Source organism: Erpetoichthys calabaricus, chromosome 10, assembly GCF_900747795.2.
Source record: "Erpetoichthys calabaricus chromosome 10, fErpCal1.3, whole genome shotgun sequence".
Lineage (NCBI taxonomy): Eukaryota > Metazoa > Chordata > Cladistia > Polypteriformes > Polypteridae > Erpetoichthys > Erpetoichthys calabaricus.
The window spans coordinates 4332561-4347367 of NC_041403.2; the positions used below are offsets into that span (position 1 = coordinate 4332561).

General features: G+C 50.9%; 1 protein-coding gene across 1 annotated transcript in view; it reads right to left on the bottom strand.

The window, feature by feature from the left end:
* Positions 1–1187: 1187 nt before the first annotated feature.
* Positions 1188–14807, bottom strand: part of oma1 (OMA1 zinc metallopeptidase) — a 99094-nt gene continuing 85474 nt past the window's right edge. Inside the window, exons 7-9 of the mRNA XM_051932734.1 lie at positions 13344–13418; positions 12669–12818; positions 1188–2216 (exon numbers count right to left, since the gene is read on the bottom strand). Coding sequence (XP_051788694.1) covers positions 1965–2216; positions 12669–12818; positions 13344–13418 — 477 coding nt within the window. The 3' untranslated portion in view covers positions 1188–1964. The remainder of the gene's footprint in view (positions 2217–12668; positions 12819–13343; positions 13419–14807) is intronic.

The following is a 14807-nucleotide window of genomic DNA, read 5'->3' on the forward strand; positions in this document are numbered from 1 at the left end:
TCGTGTGCATAGAGCCTGGTGCAGCGTGAAAGGCGCTATACCAGAGAAAACTAGAAAATCTGTATTTGAATTTCATTCTTACCTTGTTGGCACACGCTGTGGATGTGCTCACCAGTGTTTCGGTCCTTTTTGTCTTCCATTAGCTCTTTATTGCCCTTTAATGACGAGCGAAACTGTAAAAGTGTGTGTGTGTGTTTTGGGGGGGGGGAGCACTGCTTTGTTTTTTAACAGACAGAACCCGGGGGGGGGGGCTTCAAAAACAAATCAGAGGACCAGGGACAGTCCAACATGCCATTCTGTTACCTTTTATTTTCTATAACACCTGTGACAGTAAACACAGCATCAACAAACAGAATATTACAATTAAAAATAAAAGTAAATCAACGTAAACTTCAACTGTTTCTAGCAGTGGAGGACAGTAAAGGCACTATATTAGATATGAGCTCACTAACTGTAATGTCCCACCACCAGTCAATCATCTCACTCAGAAATGAAGCCCAGCCTACAGGCAAAGCCCGCCCCCAAAAGAACATCAGACTCCACCCCCTCCATGTCCAGTGTGACTGGCACAAGGGCATCAAAGCCCAGTTACCAGCCAGTGTGGATGACAAGGCGCCTTGTGATGGAGATGTAAGTGTTGGGCGACTCTGCAAAGAAAATTAAATCACAAGAAACTTATTTATATACAGCACATTTATAACAGTGGAGGAGAGCAAACCAAGTGTAGTGAATGAGGGCCAGAGAAGACGTGACGTTCGACATCAGACTCCACCATACACCCCCATGATGACACAGAGATGATGTTTAACATAGCCACAAACCCCGCCCCCAAATAATCCCCTCCCCTTAGTGACGACAGCCAACATAGCCACAAACCCCGCCCCAAAAGAACAGACTCCTCCCCTCAGTGATGACAGCCAACATAGCCCCAAAAGAACATCAAATTCCACCCAATGGTGCTAAAGCACATAACTGCAAACCCCACCCCAAATCATCAGACTCCACCCCTAACGATGAAGCACAGACACTCTCCCTCTGTGTTACCCCACGCCCTCACATCCATGTCCTGAGCATCGGGCACAAAGGCATCAAGCCCCTGCTACCAGCCAGTTTGGGTAATAATGCCCCTCATGTATTAGATCCATGAACCAGCTGGCGCGCCATGAAAGGTGCTATATAAAACAAAATTTGATTTTTATTAAGTTATCACACCCCCAGAAAGGTGCTCTCCTCTCCACAGATGAACTGTTTAACTGAGAGTGGTCACCTTCAAATAAAAAACTAATCAAGATTAAGATTCTCACAAAAGATGGCATGCAGCTGATTGTCACAGGTGGTCCGCTACGTGCGGGTCATTCACGGGAGGCGGGTTAGGCAAGTCACCAGCCCTGCCGTTGTGTTGTCCTTCCCATCTTCTCCCAGGGCCTGTTGCTCCTCTTCAATCATCTGGTGTGATGGTCCCACAGGAGGAGTAAAGGGAGGGCCAGCCTGTCTCTGTGGCATGAAACCCATCTGACCCTCCTGTCACCCACCCCACCTCTCGATAGCACCGGTTCTGTGGGGCAGCCTGTGGGTGCCTATTGAAGGGTGTCGTTCTTTTCACAGGTAATAGGGCCACCGATTGTGGCACAGCATGACAGAGCACAACACGCTGGCATGATGGTGGTCTCCACCTTCCGGCCCGGGCTCAAGGCGTTTTATCAGTTCTGCCCAATGCATCAGACACCCAAACTAAAGTCCGTCCCTGGCCTGTTTAAATCAAACACCTCGAGGCAGTCTTGAGATCAGCCTTGGCCGAGGTGACACATACATGCCAGGTGTGCCCACGGGTATACTGTGGGTCTTGTTTGCTTTACTAGTGTGTGATTGGCGCTGCTCAGGCAGTCACTTAGCACTCACTGGGACCTCTAGGTCGTGTGCCCTGGGCACCGCCACCTCCCACTCCAGTGCTGCCAGTTGTACTCTTACTTGTCAGACGTAGTGCCCAGTGTTTCTGGCAGCAGATTCCCCGTTAGCCCCCGGGCCACTTCTGTGCCAGGTATTACCAACGGGATGGGCAGAGCCAGCGGCTCTGACTGCGCTGGACTCCTGCTGCTGCTCTCGTTCGTTGCCACTTTGACTTTTTCTAACAGAAGCTGCACTTTGTGCATGAAGACGGTGCGGGGGTCCTGATCAGGCAGCGCGGGGCAGTCACAGCTCTCCCGGAGTTTCAGGGCCTGGAAGTCAAAGAAAAAGCAGCGGGTCAGTGGGGCAAAAGCAACAGGGGGTATGGGATCAGGTCTGGTGCCAGCCCAGCAGAGCAGCACGTCCTACTGTATGTCAGAGTGTGTCAGTCCATGGGGTCCGGCCACGCTCAGGCCTCCCCAGTGCCCCGCTGATCTGAGACAGATGGATCAAACACACTTTGGGCGAATGGCGACGTTTCAGCTTTTTCAATGCCATTCATTTAGCAGGGCATTTTTTTTTCTTTCTTGTTTGGATGTACAAATAAAAATTCCCAGTCAAAATGATGGGATTTTCAGGATTGACCACCAGTAGTGTGAAGGAAAGTCTGGAGAGGAACTCGTTTTCATTCCGCCTTCCCAGTTAACTTCTCACACACATCAACAACATTAAAAGCACCTGCCTAACAGGTCCCCACTTGTGCCACCAGCTCTGACCCGTCAAGGCATAGACCCCCAAAGGTGTCCTGTGCACCAAGATGTATCCTCCTAGTCCTGCAAGTTGTGAGGTGGACCCTCTGTGGGTCGGACTTGTTTTTCCAGAACAATCCCACAGTTGCCTGATCAGATTGAGATCTGAGGAATCTGGAGGGCAAGTCAACACCCTGACCCCTTTGTCCTGCTCCTCAAATCATTCCTGAGTGTGGCAGGGCGCGTCACCATGCTGCCATCAGGGAACACCGCTGTCATGGAGGGGCATATATGGTCTGCAACCATCTTTAGGTAGGTGGTACGTGTCAAAGGAACATCCACAGGAATACCAGGACCCAAGGTTTCCCAGCAGAACTTTCCATAATGCCCCCTGCTGCCATCTCCTTCCCAGGTAAACGACACACACACAGCTGGCTGTCCACATCATCTAAAACAAAATGGGACTCATCAGAGCAGGCCACCTTCTAGCACTGCTCCATGGTCCAGTTCTGATGCTCACATGCCCGCTGTAGGCATGTCTGGTGGTGGACATGAGGTTAGCATGGGCACTCTGACCAGTCTGTGGCTACACAGCCAGCTGTGACGCGCTGTGATGTTCTGACACGCTTCTGTCATGGCCAGCAATTTGTGCTCCAGTGGCTCTTCTGTAGGATCAGAGCAGACGACCTGATGAGCGTTGGGTGCTGCCAGTTCACAGGTTGTCCTTCCTTGGGCCAATGTTGGTAGATATTGGGAACACCACACCAGACCTGCCATTTTGGAGGCCTTCTGACCCAGTCGTCTGGCCATCGCCACTTGGCCTTTGTCAGAGTCACTCAGATCCTCACGCTTTGTCCGAGCCTCACCTTCATGGACTGGCACCCAGTTTAGTTTAGGGCAGGTTTCAAAATCCTCCTTTTAACTTATAAAGCCTGAGATGGCCGAGGTCCGGCTTACTTATCTGAACTTATCACGACTTACAAACCTGAGCGCACATTAAGATCTCAAGATGGCAGTCTGATTAGGAGTCCAAGGATTAATAAAATAACAGTGGGAGGCCGAGCTTTTAGTTACAGGACCCCCTGAACTGTGGACTGGTCTGCCTGCTACTATAAGAGATGCCCCTTCAGTCTCCGGTTTTAAGACTCACGACTTCAGTTTAGCACACCCTGACTAGAGCTGCTGATTAACTGTGCAGACTGGCATTAGCACTAAAACAGCAGTAATCTGACGGTTCAAATGTGTTACTCATCCTCACCTATTCTGTGTCTCTTCTCGGTACTCAAATGTGCCACTTGGTGCCACAACCCACCTGCCAAGTTGTTTTGCCTGCCTAAGGTAAAGTCTTCTCTGATTGGGGGATTGCAGGAATCGTGAAAACGAGTGGTCCTTTCATCAGATTGGCTGGCACAGCACTGGCTCAGCTGTGGAATGGCCAGTAAGGGGGGGGGAGGCAGTTTGATGGCCGAGGTCCCCAGGACTCGTATTATGGGATGTCATCTACTGTTGAATTCTGCTCTGCACTTGTAATATTTCTATTAGATTGTATTGAGGATGGGCAGCACGGTGGCGCAGTGGTAGCGCTGCTGCCTTGCAGTTAGGAGACCTGTCTGGGTTCGCTTCCCGGGTCCTCCCTGCATGGAGTCTGCATGTTCTCCCCGTGTCTGCGTGGGTTTCCCCCCACAGTCCACAGACATGCAGGTTAGGTGCATTGGCGATCCTAAATTGTCCCTAGTGAGATAGATAGATATAGTGCCTTTATATCTATCTATGATAGATAGATAGGAAAGGCACGATAGATAGATAGATAGATAGATAGATAGATAGATAGATAGATATGAAAGACACTATATAACAAATAGATAGTGTCTTTCATATCTATCTATCTATTTGTTATATAGTGTCTTTCATATCTATCTATCTATTTGTTAGATATATAGTGTCTTTCATATCTCTCTAACAAATAGATAGATAGATAGATAGATAGATAGATAGATAGATAGATAGATAGATAGATAGATAGATAGATAGATAGATACTTTATTAATCGCAAGGGGAAATTCACACAGTGTGTGCCCTGCGGTGGGCTGGCGCCCTGCCCGGGATTTGTTCCTGCCTTGTGCCCTGTGTTGTCTGGGATTGGCTCCAGCAGACCCCCGTGACCCTGTAGTTAGGATATAGCGGGTTGGATAATGGATGGATGGAGATATCGAGGATTGTGTTGTATTAACCAACCTTTTTTTTTTGACTGCATGCCCAATCTACCTGGAGGGGGGTCTCTCTTTCTGTTCCATTTTTTCCCTACTAGGGTTTTCCTGTTTTCTTACAGAGTCAAGGCTGGGGGGCCATCAAAAGGCAGGATCTGTTGAAGCCCACTGTGGCACTCTTTGTATGATTTGGGGCTATACAAAAATGAATTGAATTGCATTGTATCGTACTTGCTGCCCAATATATGCCACCCCTTGACAGATGCCAACTGTTGCGGCTGAAACTGGTGTTTGTCAGGGTATACCTGGAAGAAGGGGGGGGGGGGATGCAGAGACACACAGACGGCACACTTCGGTATCCTTATTTTAAACATCTTCATCAAAAGACAGGTGGGCTACCTCACCCCCCCCGCCCCCCCACAAATCACGACAGGGCCTTGCAGTGGATTCTAAATAATTTAATGAGTTGACATCACAGAAGGCTCACATTTAGGAGGAGTTAAGAACGTAAACTGAGCCTTCACACGGCCGGCGTCTTCCTCCTGAAGATCTGAGGCACCGCGCGTCTCTCCAGCAATTACCAGTTCCAGTCTCGGCTTGTTTATACCGGAGAAAGAGTCGAAATAATTAAAAGATGCGACAGAGGAGCGAGGAACATGAAGGGAGCTGGAAGTGGTGAGAGGTGACTGGCGCATTACCAGGGAAGCCCGTCGCCATCTCCGACTTTTAATGAGCGTCGTCTCTCAGCAAGGGGAGCAGCGCGGGCACCGTGAAGTGGCAGTGGCGGGTGGGCAGGCGTTCTCTCTGCTTACGCTCCTCAACTGAATCTCCTCTGATGAAAGGCACTATACACTCAGGGGCCACTTTATTCGGTACAACTGCTTGGTAACACAAACGTCTACCCAGCCAATCACATGGCAGCAGCTCAAGGCATTTTGGCCTGTAGACGTTGTGAAGACCACCTGCTGAAGTTCAAACCGAGCATCGGGGATTTTGAACGTGGGGGCCTGGCTGTTGGTGCTCTGGGTATTTCACAAGCAGCTGGGATTTTCACACACAGCCATCTCTGGGGTTTACAGAGAGGGGTCTGAATGAAGAGGAAAATAACCAGTGGATGGCAGAGGTCCGAGGAGAATGGTCAGACTGGTCTGAGCGGATAGAAAGACAACAGGAACTCAAATAAGCAGGTTAAAGCAGCTGGGGGGCTACAGCAGCAGGAGACCACAGCGGGTGACACTCCTGTCAGCTAAGAACAGGCGACTGAGGTGACAATTCTCACCAGAAGGACTGGAGAAATGTCACCTGGTCTGCCGAGTCTCCGTTTGTGCTGCGACACTCTGATGGTCGGGTCAACAACATGAATTCATGGATCCCTCCTGCCTCGTATGGACGGCTCAGCCTGGTGCTGGTGGTGTGATGGTGTCTGTGATAATTTCTTGGCCCACTTTGGGCCCCTTAATACCATCTGAGCATCGTGTTAAATGTCACAGCCTACCCGAGTCTTGTTGCTGTCCATGTCCATCCCTTTATGACCGCCATCTTCCAGCAGGATAATGGTCCATGCCACAAAGGTCACATCATCTCAGACTGGTTTCTTGAACATGACAATGAGGTCACTGGACTCCACAATCACCAGATCTCAGTCCAGTAGAGCATCTTTGGGATGTGGAGGAGCAGGAGATTCGTATCATGGATATGCAGCAACTGCGGGATGCCATCATGTCAATGTGGATCAAACTCCCTGAGGAATGTCTCCAGCACCTTGTAGAATCTATACCACGAACAATTATGGCAGCTCTGAAGGCCAAAGGGGGTCCACCCGGGTACGAGCAGGGTATACATACTGTAATAAAGCGGCTGGCGAGTGTCTAGAATTGTTTTTTAAGTCTCCAATTAGAAGGTCAGATGGCCAGGAAGAACAGATCTTTAGGATGTGCTGGAACGGGAGAGTCGCATCATGGATGTGCAGCAGCTGTGTGACGCCGTCATGCCAACATGGAGGAACATCTCCAGCATCTTACTGAATCTACACCATTAAGAAGGTGTGAAGGCGAAAGGGGGTCCAAAAGGTCCTCGCAAGGTGTACCTAATAAAGTGGCCGCTGAGGGTATAACTCGCCTCGAGTTTGCACGAGTCCCACCTTGTGACCGGCCAATGATGAAAGGCGCTATATAACTCGTGCACAGTGTAACTCATTCAGACTAAGGCTGGCACCCACTGAACGACACGATGAAGAACTCACTCAGAGTGCTGTGAAAAAGTGTTTGCCCCCTTCCGGCGATCCTCCATTTTTCTGTACTTGCCACAATGAATTGCTTTGGGTCGTCACCATTAGAGAAAGGGAACCAAATACAGAAGATGAATAAAGTTATGTAATAATGGTACTGAACACCTGTGCTGCTTGTGTGAAAAGGTAATTGCCCCCCCTTAGTCATCACTCCCTCAAACAGCTGACCAAAGTTCACTGATAATTTTACTCAGAGGACTGAACGCAGCCCACCCTGTCAACCTAAACCCCCCACACACCAAGAGTGAAGACGAGGGCTCAACGAGCGGAAACTCCATAAGTGACGAGGAACAACTGCTGTTGACACTCACCAATCAGTGGAGGGGGGGCACGGCAAAGCCACATGGAGAACAGTCGGGAATCCAAAAAGGGAAGGCCAGATGGCCAAAACGACCCCAAAGGCGACAACTCGCTTAATTAAGATGAACATCCAAAGAGCTGCAGGCCTGTGCCACCTCGGTGGGCGAAGATTAATGTTCAGGACTCCAGGGTGAGAAAGAAGGAGCACAGGAGGAAACTTCTGCTAATGGAGAGGAACATCAATGCAAAGAAGCACCGGGGTGACCCCTGAGCCTTTCAGAACATCGATGGACGAGTCAGAAATGAGAACATCTTTGGGTGACACTGGGCTCACGATGTTCATAGACAGATCATGGAGGTGCTGGTGTTATGGCACAGGGAAGGCTCGCCATTATAGGAGGGACAATGGATTGCGTAGTTGACTAGAATATTCTTAAAGGGAGGGTCTGATTGTCACTGAATGGCCTGAAGTTAAGAAGCAGGACGAGGAGCCAAAAGACTCAAGCAAGTCACCAGCTGAATGGCTCAGAAGTTCTGGAGTGAAAGAGCAGAGTGGAGACATTATCTACTATTGAGGAAGGTGCTGGAAAAATACTCTTCTTCTTCACCTCTTCTCACTTCTATGTGAGGGTTGATGTGCCTGATGAACCTTCACCCTGCAGCTCGGTCCTCCTCCTCCTCCTCTCCAGTCAGACCACATTCCTTCAGCTCTTCTTTTACTTTATCTGTCCATTTGTCCTCCCTCGCTTTCTCTTCCTCTGGACTTCCATCCCCATCACTCTTTTACTCCAGGTCTCTTCCTCATCACACCCCACTTCCATCTCCTTTCTCCCACTTTTGTTGGACCCCTCATTTCTTACTCTGCCCCTTTTTTGTGACTCCACACATTTCTCCTTTCTGCCACGTCTAACTTCTTCTCCTCCTCCTGAGCTCCCTTTACTGCCCACGTCTCAGCCCCGTATGTCATCGGTGGTCTTCCCACTGTCTTAGAAGCCTCACCTTTAACCTTCATTCCCCCCATATTTTCAGACCCTCAATATTTCATTTATCCACGCACTTCAGTGGCGCCCCCTGCAGGCTGACTGATCCTCACCTATTCTGTCTTCTTCTTCCTCCTATTTCTTTTCACTCCTCCATCTTCTAAAGTCCTTCTCCTTTCTCCCGACTTCCTCTTTTCTGACGCCACACCACCTAGCTGTGTTGTCATCGTAAAGCCCGCGCCAGGGGGTCCGGCCTTTGTATCCCACGAGCCAACACATCCGTACCCAGATCAATGGGGTGAGGACTTCAAGGAGATCCCTGGTGCAGACGCCATATTGGGAGACTTTGGCGCTCTTTGGAGACCCTCCCCAATGGTGTGGCACGCCGACATGTGAGTGACGCATCTGTCGAGGGTTGTTTGTCCGGTGACTCGCACGTCACACGGTACCAGAAGTGGGGTTTTGCACATGATGGATCCTCAACAGGCATGTGCTGCTACACTCCCACCACAGCGGACCCGTGCCCTTGCCCGTCCCAGAGATGTGCGGGTGAAGATGGCTCCTTCAGGCGACCCTGCGTGTTTCCTATTCTGCTGTGATCAGAATAAAGTTGGTGTTCTTGAAGCCTCTCGGGTGACTGACATGCCACAATTTAAATAAAACGTGTCACTGCCAGAAGGGATCCTACTCAGTTGGCCCTTAAACTGAAAAAATGACACCAGGGCTGACCTCGCACTCTGCCCTCCAGACAATCTGCCCTCGGGGTTTCAAGGAGACACACAAACCTACTTCTTGACAGTAACCGCTCAAGCGACCAGCTGAAGGGAATGCCATGCCAGGCCAGGGGGTGGCAGGGTACACTAAACCTAACTCTGTTATCTCTTCGGACCAAATACGGGAAATCCAGTCTGATGCCACATTGCCGGCGTCACTTAACTTTAATGACGCATGACGTCAGCTCAATTCCGGACTCAAACCAACGCACGCGAGTGATTCATCAAAACGCCACTGCAGTCGGGGGACAACATATGGGTGGCCGCCCCTAACCCGAGGCTCTTCAGTTCACACGCTGTAACTGCCGCTGGCAAGGAGCTGACGTCACAGTAAGAGAGTCAGGTGGCCTTTGGTGTCATGAGGGTGACAAGGGTGTCTGATGATGGCCAGTGTTTTGTTCCAACTGTGTCGGTGTGCAGTCTCAGTGGAGGGAAGCTGAAGACCAGTAATCCCACAGTTTCTGGAGTGGGGTCAGGATGCCATCTAGGAGACCTCTGTAGGCCTGGATAAGGGGGCCGATGGGTCAGACCACCATTTCAGGGCAGAGGAGAGGCACCACAGGGCCTTGCCTCACTGGCCTCGGTGTTTGTGGGCAGCTCAGTTTGTTGGAGGTGATGAACCCCCTGTGCCGACACCACACCAGAGTGACATATGGGGCGCTGGTGGGGGTCTCGCCTCCTGAAATCAAATGTCAGCCCCCTTGCCGTGACTGCATACATCACAAGGTCACTCACCTCTCCGCAGTCAGTAGTATGATCTGACAGTGTGAAAAAGTAAGTACCCCCCACAGAAACTGTTGACCGGGGAAGAGGCAAACGACAGATCTTCATCTTCTTTAAAAGTGACAAATTCAAAGAAGTGACACCATGTGAACACCTGGGTGCAATTCTTCTTGTAATCAAGATTTTAAAAACAACAGATTTGTCGTAATAGGAAAGTGAAGTGCACCCCGTTATTTATCACCATTTCAAATTCATGAAATTAGAATCAGGTGTTTCAGATTATGTGCCCCCGATTAGGACGTCTTCAGGTCGACTGTCTTAGTTAGACCTCCAATATCGAGGGTCTGCTGAAGATCAAAAGAGCCCTCCAAGACCCTCACAAAGAAGGCGGTGGATGCCGACGAGTCTACCAAGGGATCGAAAAAGATCACCAAGTTATTTGAAACTGAACATTCCACTCTCAGGAGAATCATCCACAAGTGTTGCAAATGACGCTTCATTGGTCCAGAACTGGCCGGCCCACCACATTCACTTGATGCTAAGAGACGACTCCAAGAACACCAACATTTCATTGCCAACATCTTGTAAGATCTGATCTTGACAATGAGAAATCTGAGCTGCCAAAGAACATCAGAACGAGACGACGGGCCGCCACTGAACATACGGGCCAACCTGGCACCACGTGATCTGGGCAGATGAATTGATTGACCACAGTAACTGTAGACATGTTTGGTGCAAACCAAAAGACAAGCATTTCAGAAGAAGACCATCGTACCAACTGTGAAGGACGGTGATGGAAATGTCGCGGTCAGCAGTTGCTTTGCTGCCTCGGGTGGGGGGGATGCTCATCAAGTCAACGGCGACTTCTGCGTCTTATCAAAGTGCGCCTGAGGAGAACTTGGGACCACCTGTCTGAAAGCTGAAGAGGAGTCTTAAAACCTGAAGAAGACTAGCAAGCCCACCAAGTGATGTGATGGCTCCAAAAGGAAGGAAGCAAGCGAGTCAAAGCCCTGATATGAAAATGCTGTGAGGGGATATGAGGGGGCTGTGCATGCAGAAACTGAAGGAATGGAGGAGTGGGCATGGAGTCGATAGCAGAGGCGGGTGGGCAAAACTCCTACTAAAGGGGGCAAAAGCAGCTTCTGAGGCTAAGGGTGGACTTACGTTTTTCCTCTTAGTACACCACTGCATCTCTTGATATTTCTGTTGAATAAATAACTGAAAAGACCTTCACCTGTCGGCACAAACTGCTTGAAGGTCTCTGGTTCTCCTGTTCAAATAAGTTGGGAAAACACGCAGACACAGTCAGACACACCCCCCCACACCTCCTCACCACACACACACAGTCAGACACACCCCCCCACACCCCCCACACACACACACACAGACCCCCCCACACACACACACACAGACCCCCCCATACACAGACAGACACACAGACCCCCCACACACACAGACAGACCCCCCACACATACACACACACCCCCCACCTCCCCACCACACACACACAGACAGACCCCCCCACACATACACACGCAGACCCCCCCATACACAGACAGACACACAGACACCCCCCACACACACACAGACCCCCCCACACACACACACAGACCCCCCCACACACACAGACAGACAGACCCCCCCACACATACACACACATCCCCCACCTCTCCACCACACACACACAGACACACAGACCCCCCCACACACACACACGCAGACCCCCCCATACACAGACAGACACACAGACCCCCCCCCACACAGACCCCCCACACACACACAGACCCCCCCACACACACAGACAGACCCCCCACACATACACACGCAGACCCCCCCATACACAGACAGACACACAGACCCCCCCCCACACAGACCCCCCCACACACACAGACAGACAGACCCCCCCACACATACACACACATCCCCCACCTCTCCACCACACACACACAGACCCCCCCCACACACACACAGACCCCCCCACACACACACACGCAGACCCCCCCATACACAGACAGACACACAGACCCCCCACACACACACACGCAGACCCCCCCATACACAGACAGACACACAGACCCCCCCCACACAGACCCCCCCACACACACACAGACCCCCCCACACACACAGACAGACCCCCCACACATACACACGCAGACCCCCCCATACACAGACAGACACACAGACCCCCCCCCACACAGACCCCCCCACACACACAGACAGACAGACCCCCCCACACATACACACACATCCCCCACCTCTCCACCACACACACACAGACCCCCCCCACACACACACAGACCCCCCCACACACACACACGCAGACCCCCCCATACACAGACAGACACACAGACCCCCCCCACACACACACACACAGACCCCCCCCCCCCCCCCCACGCACGCACTTCCATATTTTTCGGGCTCATCAGAATCTCCACGTTGAATTTGAATTTATTTTGCTTTTCAAGTTGACTTCCTACTTTAAATATTTTACTAATTGAGACAATTGAGCTGCCAATCTCCCTTAACTTGGACCCCAGACTTGTGCCATTTCAGTTCCCCGTGTCACTCGAATGCCCAAATCAGCTGGCTGTGTTCCGTTCAGTTCTGTGACGCTGAGGTCCCCAAAGGTTTGATGACCTGACCTGGTGTCACCCCTCCCTGTCTTAGCAGACCCCCCTCTCCCAGGCTCTTGACAAATCGACGCCCGTCAGGAAGGCCAGATTGGGATGCCAAATCCGGGTTGGCACCATTGCCATCCCCCCTACCTCAGGAATGAGCCGGTCCATCTGCTCTGCTCGGCTCATGTGTGACGGGTGTGTGGACAGCCACTCGGGCACGGTGGGCTTCCCAGTCAGAACGTCACTCAGGTCCATCTGATGCCAGAAGACACTTCCTGCTCGCACATCGGCACAGGCCTGAAAGAGAGGAGAGCAGAGCCTCATTACTGGCCAGGCCACTGGAACGGCAGTCACCCCACATGTGGATCGGGCAGCCGTGTGCCCCCCTAATTATGTCCTGAACGTTGTACCTGGTGAGCAATAGGGGGCACCATCACTCATGGGTGGGATCTTCTGTTTTGACCTCAGTGAATGCCCAGCTTCACCCACATCGCCCCTTCTTGTCCTAGATGCCACTAAAACGGGTGTCCCTCCCAGAGAAAGGTGGCATTTTGAGGCCATGTGCCATTGAGGACAGAGCTCTTATTGACACTACGGAAAAGAACCCAAGGAGTCGGATACTGAGAGCCTTTGTAGTGTGTGCCCCGGGCACCGTTTTCTTTAATTCCTATGAGTTTATTAAGACGGGTAGCCCCCTGTGATGCCCCAACATTGCCTTTTCTGTCACCAAAGCTGAAAGTGGCCCGTGAGGTGGCCAGCAAGATTGAGAGGTGACGTTTCCCTGCATTCCCCCTAAAAGTCAAAGTGGCCAGTCAGCCTTACCTTGGCAGCCAACTGCAGCCCAACCTTGTCAGCCTCCACCTCCAGCTTCCGGCTGTAGGGACGATTAAACAGGAACTGCAAAAAAAAAAAATGACAAAGGGGCTCAGTGACAACAGACTGGCAGATGGCACCAGGTGGCACAGCACGTGTCGACCCGAGGTGATCGTGGCTGGGAAAAAAGAGCCACCAGAGAAAGCTGTGCGGTGTTAGCGATGTGTGGGGTTTGCATAACGGGGGGACACCAAGACATCGTGAGGAGTTTTGATTGACTTTATTAATAATTCGAGATGAATTCACCGATGATTACCCCTCCGCTCCTGGAGGGGCAGCACTGCGAGTATCAAAAAGTCAAACCTGAGGCGCAACTCGGTGACACCAACAACAACCGTACACAGTGACAGACCCCAAAATCACACAAGGAGTGCCTCGAGGGCTTTAACAGACCCTCAACTCAAGGTGCTCCCACTGAAAGGCGCTATATAAGGTAAAACCTGCCTGACCAACTGCCCTGAAAGCCCAGGTATCCTCCACAAGGGTGGTCTTCAAGTTCTAAGCCATATGCTGATTTGGGGGCCCCCACTCCTATTCTTTGAACTCTTCAGCTGTGCCAGGTGCCACCTACAGGCTGGGCAATGTATGGACATCTCAGGGTGATCACTTGCCAACTGTTCTCACCGTGTTATCACCACCCGCCATTTTAATGAAGTCAGCACTGCTGGTCTTCCTCTTCCTGCAGTTTTCAATATGGCCACAAGGGGTCTTCATTTTCGAATGTCACTCGTTTATTGTCAGAAAAGACAACAACAGAGAATTGAAGAAACCTCAGGGACACAAATGGAGAAATCACTGAAAAGGAGAAGAAACGGCAAAGGAACGGAATAAATGTCTCACCCAAGTATTTATAGAGGAAGAAACAAGTGGCATGACTCGTGAAAAAACAAACTGCAAGTTCAAATATTTTATAACGGAAAAGTCCGACGTGCTTCGAGACCACAACACGCTGAAGACCAATCAGACTATGGGATGGCCCAGTGAGACCACATCTGGAGTCACATGTGCAGTTCAGGTCACCACAGCAGCACTTGAAGGTGTGCAGAGAAGAGCATCATGGGAGTTAAGGACACGACCTGCTATGTGTATGTGACAGCCTCCGAGAGTTCAGCCTGTTTAGTCAGAGCTGAGGAGACCTACTCCAGGTGTTTGAAGTCCTCAAAGCCATCGATGAAGCAGACCCCGCAGAATTCTTTCAGCTTAAGGGCAAATCAGAGACTCGAGGATGTCAGTGGAAATAAAAGGGGAGGAGCAATCAGGAGCAAAGAGTGTGGGACTCTGGGAAAAGAAAAACGGCGAGACACGGAGCTGAAGGAGAAACCTGGACGGCCTGCAAGAAGAATCGGGAGGTGACATGGGGACAGCGGGTATTTCTATGGCACATTTTCATACAAATGGTGCCGCTCAGTGTGT